The sequence below is a fragment of the Ochotona curzoniae genome, unplaced genomic scaffold (assembly GCF_017591425.1).
Source record: "Ochotona curzoniae isolate NIBS_2020 unplaced genomic scaffold, NIBS_Ocur_1.0 contig_2308, whole genome shotgun sequence".
Lineage (NCBI taxonomy): Eukaryota > Metazoa > Chordata > Mammalia > Lagomorpha > Ochotonidae > Ochotona > Ochotona curzoniae.
The window spans coordinates 34,954-46,472 of NW_024465413.1; the positions used below are offsets into that span (position 1 = coordinate 34,954).

The window sequence follows — 11,519 nt, forward strand, 5'->3', positions numbered from 1 at the left end:
CAACACATAATGCTGCAAAAAAAAAAAATCTTATGAGCCACTTTTAGCTCACATAGAATCCAAAATTCCCTCTTCCATTAAGTTTCATTTATAAAATATTATTCCAAGACAAAGCACAGATAGGATAAAACCAAAAAAAGCAAGTCTTTTCAGTAGGACTTTTGAAGTTGTCTACGTTAAAAAATAGAAAAAAAAAGCACTGAAAAGAACATTTAAGCTTTGTTTGGCTGCATAGTTCACTTAAACAAGATGAAAATCAAATACAAATCTAGTCAGTGTTGTATATAAGTGTTTCAAATGCAAAGTTCCACTCTCAGATAGTCTGTAAAGATTAGGAAGCAAGACAAGAAAATGACTGCCATGCTATAATACTAAGCCCTGACAGTAAAACCTCCCAGTTTATGCTAGTAGATGTGTCCAATAGAAAAATCAGCACAGAAAAATATTTCCTGCTTTTAAAGTTACCAATCTTACTTTGTCTCAATGAGTACCACCAAGATGTGCAGCTTAAGGATTGCAGGCAAATGTAAACAGAATCCATTTCTGCACATAGCATAAATTAATACACTGTATTGTATGTGACTGAAGCTAATCTGCTTTAAAATAAATTTTCTCCCTCCACAAACACCAATATTCCTCCAAGTTGTCTAGAAGAATCATTAGGGCAGGTCAACTTCTTTATGATGCCGCATGATGTGCTGGTTCTTTTCTGAAGGTCTTCGGAAACCTTTCTTGCAGTACTCACATCGGTGAGGATAGTCTTTTGTATGAATGGAAATAACATGCCATTTAAAGCCTGAGGCGTCTGTAGTGCTATATTCACAGTACTCACACTGATACACTTTCCTGCCACTGTGTGTCTTCATGTGCTTTTTAAGCTCATTCTGTTGGTTAAATCCCTTTCTACATCTCTTACACCTAAATGGATCATCCTTTGTGTGAACTGAGAGAATATGGCGACTTAGAACAAACGGATCTGTAATCTTAAAGTCACAATGTCTACATTGGTGCAATTTTTTACCTTTGTGGGCAGCCACGTGTTTCTTAAGTTCTGAAGGCCGGTGAAAGCCTTTATCACACATGTCACATTTGTGGGGGTAGTCCTTTGTGTGAACCGAAATAATGTGTCGTTTCAAATCACTTGAGTTTGAGCTCTTATGGTCACAATGCAAACACTGGTGTGTTTTGCTTTCTTGGTGGGTAACAGCATGTTGCTGCACTTCTTTGGTATTTGGGAACGTCAGAAGACACATGTCACACTTAAATGGCATCTCTTTACTGTGCTTAATTTTCACATGTGTTTTCAAGTTAGAAGAGTCTGCAGACTTGTATTCACAGTACTGGCATTCATATGGCTTCTCACCAGTATGGATCCGCATGTGCTTTCTTAGTTCTGATGGGTGACGGAAGCCTTTACCGCATTCCACACAAATGTGAGGGAAATTTTTACTGTGGACTGCCAAAAGGTGGCGATTCAATAGCCCTAGTTCAGCTGTCTCATATTCACAGAATTTGCACTTGTGCATTTTGTTGGCTCCTTTTTCCTTATGCACCATTTTATGAGTTAACAAATCCCCAGCGTGAGAGAAATGCTCTCCATACTCATTGCATTCAATGGATTTCTCTGTCTTGCTGGTTAGCTTGTGGCTTTCCAGGTGATTATGTAAATTTACTTTCTTGTTTGTAGCTTAGTCACAGTCAGTACAGCGGTACTTCTTGGTAAGGTACTCAGGATGGTTTTTCATGTGCCTTTTCAAGAATCCTCTGGATTTAAATTTCTTCCCACAAATAACACAAGGATAAACAGTCAAGGGCTGTCCATCAGGACCAATGATAATTGCTATGAAAGCAAAAAAAAAAAAGTGCATGAGTAATTAAGACAAACTTTAGTTTCTCCAAAATGTCAACATGCTCTAAACATCATTGGGAAAACACACCTAAGTTATGACCAGTCTGTCAGTAGCAGTTGGGTAATAAAAAGAACTTGTCCTGCTAAGAATAAAAATGTAGAGGAAATCATTTCTCAAATATAGTGTAATGTTTTTGCTTAGATCATTTGAAATAAAAATTAGGCTGACAATAACATTTAAGTGCATATATATAAAAAATCCCATATATAAATACATAAAAAACCAATCCAGGAAAGTCATATGTTCTGTGAACAATTTAAGCAATTAGGACTCTGTGCCTCTATAAATTATGCTTGCTTTCTGATACGTTTCTTTAAATTTATTTATGAAAACATTGTATAAATCTATACCACTGAATCACCACATATTTTCATTTCTTTCCTTCAAATTATGATTGACAAAATCTGCTTCTTTCTTATCTACATAAATCATTCATGACTATCAATGAACTCTGAAACCTTATTTTCAAATTGATACATAAAAGCACATGTGGTCTGGTGGCTAAATGCCATTCCTTGTGTCCACCGTGAATATATATTAGGGTTTTATCTGAAAACTCACTGTGCCTTGCAACATTTGTACCCTCACCTGTTTGGTACTGCCTGGAATCAGGTCTTCTCCTTTTCTTTGTTTTTTGTTTAGCCAGTCTGCTGAGGCTAGCAGACTCATCTATGTGCAAGAGGGCACTGGCAGTGCCATTCCGGTTTTCAATTCCATCAGAATTATTACCTAACAATATGCATTAAGAAAAAATGATGCAGTATTATAAATTATAAAGAATTAGGAATTCCTTCTAACTACAACAATAAGACATGATACTCATGAATGACAGAACTCCCTGTTTTTGGTAATGGGCTTTATGGGCATGTTTATGAAAGCATGACTACGAGAAATGCCAAGCTTCCACATATAGCAGCACCCTTACCGCACAGATTCCTGTGATACATCCCAAATCGTGAGGTCACAAGCTAAAATTATTTACCATGAGAGAAAAGGGGGGTTAGTCATGGTCCGTCCCATCTCGTCCGTCAGTCAGTCACAAACGCTCTCATTGATCTAATTGTATTAAATGCTACAAAGAGAAAAGCCAGACTTTGATGAAAGTGTGAATGGATGGCTAGATGAGTCCAGAGGCAAGGTCCAAAACTCATCAGTTGAAAGAAAAATTTCCTAATGAAATATTGAAACTGAACTTCAAAGGATCAATGAGAGCTAGATGAATAACATTTACTCCAGTGGTTAAGACACTGGTGGAGAAGTCAGCATCGCGGTCACTATCTGTAAGTTTACCAGTAACTTGTGAAATGTGTCATGCCAATAGCATGCTGGACTTTCTGCTATTATATGTGAATGTTACAAGGATGACCTTTTAACTGTTTATGAAGAACTATACTATTATATGAATATAAAGGAAATCAGTTAAGTGGGAATGGATTTGGGAACTGGAAAGGGAAATCCCAGAGCTCATGGAACTATATCACAAAATAATAATAATTTTTTTTTAAAAAGAAATGCTTAAAATTAGAAATATTCTCCGAATAAAACCAGGTGGTAACTCAAGATGTACTACAGAAAATAAACAAAATTTATGGTATGATAAGAATCTCAATTCAGCAAGAGGATATAAAAACCATGAATATATATATTCACCAAATAGAAAAACAGTCAGATAAATACAGCCAATAGTATCACACATGATGGGAGGGAGTGGTTATAATATGAGAAACAGATGACTTCAATATGTCACAGAATGAATTATCCAGACAGAAAGCCAATAAACCTAAATTTAAGTCAAATCATGCTATCCAGCAGATGTACCTCACAGACATTTTGCATAATATTTTACCTAATATCTACAAATTACACACTTTTCTCATCAGCAAATGGAACCTTTTTAGGATTACACCACTTATCATGGGCCAAATCTAGTCTCAGCAAAGTTGAAACATACACTCTTACCCTAGCCATTGAAAATCTGCCATTTAATACTGTGAAATTCTTCTCTGGCTAGACAAATGAGTACTGCTACCCAAGCCCTTGTACTACCTGAGGTATTCTCCACCTAGACCCAGAACTGGCACCAGCTCATCTGTAGTTCTGAGCAGCCCCCTCCTGGGAGCCACAGGTGTCCCTGAACTGGGTGCAGCATCTTTGCAGATGGATTCCTAATTGTTGTGTGTATACGCATGATTGGACAGGCCCTGAAACTTTGGGTCTTTTCTCTCTGATTCTCCCCAGCCCCCATCATATTCAATATGAGGTCTCTACCCTCAGACACACCCCGCAAATGATACTGAGGCCCTTTCTGTCTCAGGAGCATTGGTTTCTCCCACAAAGATCCAGATGAAAGAAGATAATTAACATGTAGGAAAGACACACACACCAACATGTGTTACTCATGAATACAGGCACATACACACATCTGTCCTTACAATTCAATGACACGCACACAAGTGCACATTTCCATGCCACCCACATAGTCATAGAAACACTTACATGTAATTGCACCTTCCATCTGTTGGACTTCAGCACTGAGGCTATAGAGCCTGGAAACAGCAGGCAGAGGAACCAGAAGATGCTATTTCCTGCAGACGTACCAGAGCCAACGTCAAAAAGAGTCAATCATTTCTCCCTGGAGATAAGATTTCATTCCTAAACACCCCAATGCGTATTTAACAACAGGTTTCTCTCCCACGTTCATTGAACAGATATGCTGCTCATATACCCAAAGGAAAAACAGGTCTAAGGCTCCATGAAGTCTTATGGAAAACTGATCTGGAACCTCTGTCCAAAACAGTAATAGCAGATATGGCATGTAACTTGATCCTCAGATGTGTATGCACTACACATTTCTGCTTCAAAGATATATCCCTCCATTGACTGTCTAGCTCTCTGACCACAGATTCAGCTACCCACTACCCTCTGATAGGTTTACACATAAGACTCTGTCAACCTCAGTGTGATGACCCAAATCTCCACAAGAGTATTTTCTCATCAGGAAAATGTGAATGAGGGAAAATAGCATGGTGGTGAGGTGCTTTTAGCCTCAGACTTCAGTGCCGCCAGCCTGTATATATGACTGCTGGACTACTGGCTGTGCTGCTGCTGAGCAACTCTGCTGATACTACATCTGAGAAAACAACAGAATATGGCCTTAGTTTGTGGCTGTATGTGAGAAACCTGAAAGAAATTTCTGCTCCTCATCATTCCAGGCACAGTTCACATACCTGGTGTGGAGATAAATGCTGAATTCAATGCACTGTTATAACTGAATCTCATCTGTTCTGTGATAGCCTCCATCCTGCTTGAAGCCCAATTCTGCAAGAGCTCTCCCTGCAAACATATATCTTTCATGAGATCAGTGAAGTCCCATGTCCAATTTGTACATACAGTATTTGTTCTGAGAAGCATGCTTTCTTACTTCCTTCCTCACTAGTCATCCTCAAAACCCTAGACCACCTTCCTCTCTCCTTGACTGGCCATGAAGCACACAGAGTTTCCGTAAACTCCAAATTTCATTCAGTTTTCTGCCACAAAATTTGGTGAGTGGACACACTCCCTACCTCTAGCTTTCCATACATGCTTCACAACTCAGCTTTCCCAAAGGCAATCATTAGAATTCCTTTCTCTTGGATCTTTCTTCGGGATCTTTGGAATCCTAGATCCAGAATTGTAGAAGACTCTTCATTGTTTCTGATCCTCTCGCAGAACTACTCACAGAAACAATTGTCCAGATGCAGCTTCCTTCTCTCATCCACATCCCTAGTTGTGTTTTGTTTAGTTGATAATATGTATTATGATTATTTTCTATTTGAGAGGCAGAAATGCAAAGAGGAGAAGGGGAAAAAGACAGAAATACCAAGAGGAAGGGTGGAGTGAAGAGACAAAGAACAGAGTGGCAGGCAGGAGCTTCAACCAGGTCTTCCAAGTGGTCGCAGAAGTCAAAGAATGAGGACATCCTCAGAAACTTCCCTAGACATTTGGGGAAGCATCTGGTTTGGCAGTAGAGTAACCAGTACTTGGGATGTAGGCACCACAGGCACTGCCTTAGCCCACTGCATGACAATGCCTTTCCCAGAATCTGGCTCTTTTATCTGTTTTTCCTCCCACTGTGCTTGACCTGGCTTTCTCTCTCATAGATTTAAAGTCTTCTGTATTAATTTGTTTAGATACTGTATAATTCTCAATAGAATAAAATCCATTACTCTCAGGACACCAATTTCAAGCAATGTCCATTTATTCAGGACATTTTTGATGCAGGAAAGGCTTAATCAATGCTAATGAGAGAAAGAGTGAGTTTAATGGCCCCAGTTGATCTAGATTGCTCAAGGCCCATCTTTGTGCCCTGTTTATTAAACATATTGATGTATGCTATGATAAAAGAAATAGCATTTATATAGCATGTGCCTTTAGAAACTGGTCATGATATTCAAAGGTCATTCAAATAGACATAAAAGAGGACATATCATGTAAAAGCCATTGACGAAAGTGGAGAAGAAAGGAATGTGATCTTGTCTTTGAGAAAAATATCCTCTCCATATGTAAAATGTCATGGTTCTTACCTCATCCAGTTCGCCAAAGAAGTGTCCTTTCCATCCACGTACTCATAACTGTTTCTCCCTTTGGCTATCTGAGTTTCAGAAAAATCAGTTAATATGTTTCTGCAATGGCGATAGTTCAACAGAACTATTAACTCAACTACCATCATGTTCCATGACATTCCATGAGTCCAACCACATCTTGAGACAGAACATAGTGTTGGTACACACCTAATCTGATTTCTTTCCTCACAGTAGAAGCCACAGCAGAGATCGAACGGCTTTGTTTTTACAGCCCAGCGGTCTCATCAATGCTGAACTTCAAAAAGGTTTCTGTGATGTAATCATGTTGGCTCCACTCATGCCATAGTGAGTAGAAGGACAAATGACACAGGAGAAAGGGCACGGCAGGCAGGCAGAAAGCCACCAGACTGCAAAGGGAGGTACTTCTTACCTGCCAGCTGTACCCACTGTTGGCTTCCTCTTCCACTTCCGTGACCTTGTACTCAAAAGGACTGAAGTGCAACCCCATGGCAGATCAGATGCTTCATTATACACTCCAAGCCCAGCCTCAGGAATGCTGGATGGGCCAATTCGAAGCACAGTGGGCACACTGAGGAGAGCGCAACTAGGATGTCCCTTATCCACTGGGTTGTCCTTTAGAAACACTGGGGGTCCATGAGCAGCACAGCTTTCCAGGAAGATCTTCTGACACTTCTCACAATCTGGAGATGAAAGTGGAAGCGATTAGGAAAGGATACCAAACAGTACTGGATATAGAGAGCATCAGAAGTAGCCAACTACGCACATCACTCAGCCTCTATTTTGCAACCAAAGTTACCAGCAGACGGAATGATAAAAGACTGAAGTACAAGTGGAATTTCATTTCAGGCTATAGGATTTCTCTTTGTGGATGTGCCAAAGGGTCACTTACGTAGGTAGTCATCATCTTCAGTCTCTCTGAACTCTTTGTACGACTGGCCATTTCTTTCTTGCAAGTTGTAATCTAAAATTCTTCATTCTCATCCTTTCTCCTCTCTTCTGAGATGGAGAGACTAAGTCAGTAAAGTTATTGGTAATTTTGTGTTTAATGTTTAAAATAAAATGCAGGACTTTCAAGACAAGGAAAAACTGTATGAACATTTTTTTTCATGAAAAATCTCTGGTTTCCCTTTATTTTCCCTGGTATTTGAACATCTGTTTATTTAAAAGACAAAGAAAGACACGTCTAGAGATTGACATATCAGATGAGAGAAACAGAATATATAGAAGGCAGAGACAGGTTTGGAGGTTCACTGTTTAAGTAACCTTGAGAGCAGGCAATCCAGACTCAGATCAGAAAGCTTTATCCAGTTCTCACAGAAGGGTGGTAAGACCTTAATCACTTGTTTCATCACCAAGCAACACTAAGTTGTATATCAAAAATATACTACAGTCAGAGAGAGGGTTGAGTCTGGAACCCATGTGAAACAGGCATATTAACTAGTATCTTCATTCCTAGGAAAATTATTTTACTTCCTCTATAGAGTTTTTGTATATAGCCTAAGTAACCTTATCCCATTATTTTTTAGATCAGTCCCCAACAACTTAAAAAGAAATCATGTTTCTAAAGGCTCTATTTGTTTTCTTTTGAGTGAGACCCTAGTATGCAATTACCTCTCACAGCTTGAGCATACTCATCAACTCTCCACCTCTTTGAGCTTCCTAGTGGGCCTGAAGAGACTACTCCTGAAATTATTTTTCTTACCAATGTTTTGTGTAGAGTGCTCTTCTGAGATGTTTGATTCTTTAGGATGGAAACTGCTTTCTAGCCCCTCCTTGAGTCAGCAGTGTATAGTAAAATTGCTATTCCTCATGATTCCTTCATACTCAATTCATTATGTCAAGGCTCGTTGGGCTATCCCATTAAATACAAAGAAACATTTTTGTTTTTAAACTCACTATCCAGTTTAGTTATCCTTTTGGATTGCAAAGTGTTTTCAGGTACATGGCATTCTTTAATGTATCAGAAAACATGGGAAATATCTGAGGTGTTTGAATACTGAAGGTAAAGCAGGGTCTGTACTTCACAAGTCTTTGGGGATAGATCATATCATTTGAGCCTATTTCACTCCAGATGTTTCAACTTCCTCTGCACAACTGAAAGTAGAAAAGGGAAGGACATTTAGAAAGATAATCTGGAGATCAACATTTGTGAAAGCAGGTAGGTAGGGCTCTTTAGAAGAGTATGTCTTATCAATCTGTGGACACTCAAGGGGAAAATATAGGAAAGCACAGACAGGTTCAAATACAACTGGAACATTTAATTGCATAAATGAGGTGAAGAAGAGGTGAAATCAGATGATTGTTCAAAAAGCAAAATGGTTATAAAAGCTGGAAATGATAGTATCCTGAGACTACTTGATTTGGGGATTGGATGAGCTGTTGCCTATATCAATTTACTTGAATCCAGGTGTACTGTCACCTACTTCTCCACAGCTACTTTTTCTGAGCTGTAAATTGGCATACATACATTTTAGATATTACATACTCTTTAATGTGAGTTTAATAATTTTTTCCTACTGCTGCTAAATATTTATCATGTTTTTATAGCCAAATACCAATGAAAAAGAAAAAAGGAAAAATAAGAATCTTTAGAATTCCTTGGACTTGCTTTTTCTGTTTCATCAGAAAATGTTGAATGAATTTCCCAGAAAACTTGCAGAAGTTCTTCATGACCCAAATTGTGCCAAAGTTTTGGAGAAGTATTTGTAATCCACTGGACACTCAAAAACTCATGGTGCATTGCAGAAGCAACTGAAAGGAAAAAAAAATTCCAAACACTGGAAAAACTATCTACTTATGGCCCAGAGAAAGAGGATTTTTTTTTTCCTACAAGAATGGGGACATGAGTTTAAGGTGCAATTCTGTTTAATGTATGAAGGAACACAGAGAGAGGAAAGTTTAAATCATTGCTTATTTGATACATTCTCAGGATTAAACCTGGGAGTCTTCAGGCTTGAGGATTTTGTTTATTGATAAGGAAGATTTCTAGAGAGAAAGATAGACACACATCATCAATCCACTGGATCATTCCCCAAGTGACAGCAACAGCCAGAGCTAAGCTGATCTGAAGCCTGGAACCAGGAGCCTCCTCCAGATTTCCCTTGTGGGGCAGTGTCCTGAGGCTTTGGGCCATCCTCCACTGCTTTTCCAGGCCATAAACAGGGAACCGGATAGGAAGTGTATCAGGGCCTCCCATCCCGTGGAAGAAATCACCCGACACTGGAGAGAGTTTCAGAGGTGCTTTATTCAGACCTTCCGTTAAAACTGTTATGTCCATTATCTGTTACGCAGAAGCCCCTCTCACCCAAGCCCCCGACTTATATGTCAATCCTATCTAATCAACTTAAAGATCACTAAGGCACACCGATCAGGGCAAAGAGCCAATCACAGGGCAAGATATTGTCAGTGCCCCCAATAAAAATGAAACACCTGGGTTTTCCACATGGGACCCAAGAGTGTGCAAGGTGAATATTTACCCACTAGGCCCTTGGAGACTTTCTCTGCTCTGAATCAATTCCCTAAACACTTAACGTTCCTATACCACACTTTCCTCATCTTTTAAATGTGTGTACTTAATAAAAGATCCATAGTGTTGTTGGAAGGTTTAAATGTGTGTGTTGATTTAAACCTCAGAAACAAAGTCTGAAAAACTGAAAACAGAACAAGAAGTAGTGATAATTTGGCTTGCCTTATTTACAGTTTATGATCATGTCAGCTATTATGAAAGATTATGACAGGAAGAAGACAATGAATAGTGTTTGGTGTCCTTTCTCCTCTTACCTGTGAGGAACTTAAGATGATTGTTCTCTAATTTTTTATTTATATTGTAATTAATTTTTTCCAATGAAAATAAATAAGCAGATTAATTTTTTGAAGGAAATTAAGACTTAAACAAGAGGGAGAAAAATAGAGAGAAACATCATCCATTGGTTGGTTCATTTCACAATGAGCACAGCATCTGGAACTTCAATGTCCAATGCAAGCAGCAAACACAGGTGCACCAGCTACCTGAAGCAATTACAGATAGACTTAAGAGGGGACATAGATGCATACAAAATAATCGTGGAGAACTCAATACCCCGTTTACAGCAATAGACAGATCAACGTAACAGAAACTTAAGAGAGAAACAGTAGAACTCACACAGACCATAGAACTAATGGACCTGGTAGACATTTACAGAACCCTCCACCCCACGGACACAGAATACACATTTTTTTCAGCAGTGCATGTTACCTTCTCCTGAGTTGACCACATGGTAGGCCACAAAGAAAGACTCACTAACTTAAAAAAATATATATGAATTATACTAAGCACCTTTTAAGAACAGGAAGGAGTAAAACTTGAAATCAATAAGTCAAAATGCCCAGGAAGTATATAAACTCTTAAAGGTTAAACAATATGCTACTAAATGAACAATGGGTCAGAGATGAAATAAAGGACAAGATCAAAAAATTTATGGAAACCAAGAAAAACTCAAATACAACATTCCAGAACTTGTGGGACACTGCCAAAGCAGTGTTGTGTGGTAAGTTCATAGCAATCGGCGCCTATGTCAAAGCCCAAAAAAGATACCAATTACAAGAATTAAACATCCACCTCCAGAAATTAGAGAAACAGCAACAAAATGACCCTTCAAACAAAAGGAAACAAGAAATCATCAAAACAAGAGAAGAGATAATCCAAATACAAATCAAAAAAGCTGCACACAACAGCAATGAATCAAAAAGCTGGTTCTTTGAAAAGATGAACAAAATAGACACCCCCACTGACCCGACTGACAAAGAAAAAAACAAGAGAAAACTAGAATTAGTAGCAAAAAGGATGAAAACGGCAACATAACAACTGACAACACAACCATTAAGAAAATAATTAGAAACTACTCTGAACAACTATACTGCAACAAATCAGATGACCCTCAGGAAATGGAAAGGTTCTTGGACTGCAACCACTTACCAAAACTTAGCCCAGAGGCTACAGAACACCTGAACAAACCCATAACTGAGGCAGAGATCGAATCAGTGATCA

The 11,519-nt window shown here is 38.7% G+C and overlaps 1 protein-coding gene across 1 annotated transcript; it reads right to left on the reverse strand.

The window, feature by feature from the left end:
• Positions 1–659: 659 nt before the first annotated feature.
• LOC121151244 (zinc finger X-chromosomal protein-like) lies at positions 660–6,980 on the reverse strand. Its single transcript, XM_040972519.1, is given in 5 exon segments — positions 660–1,840; positions 2,499–2,639; positions 4,407–4,456; positions 6,473–6,540; positions 6,903–6,980. Coding segments are annotated over 5 exon segments (1,518 nt in total).
• Positions 6,981–11,519: the final 4,539 nt, after the last annotated feature.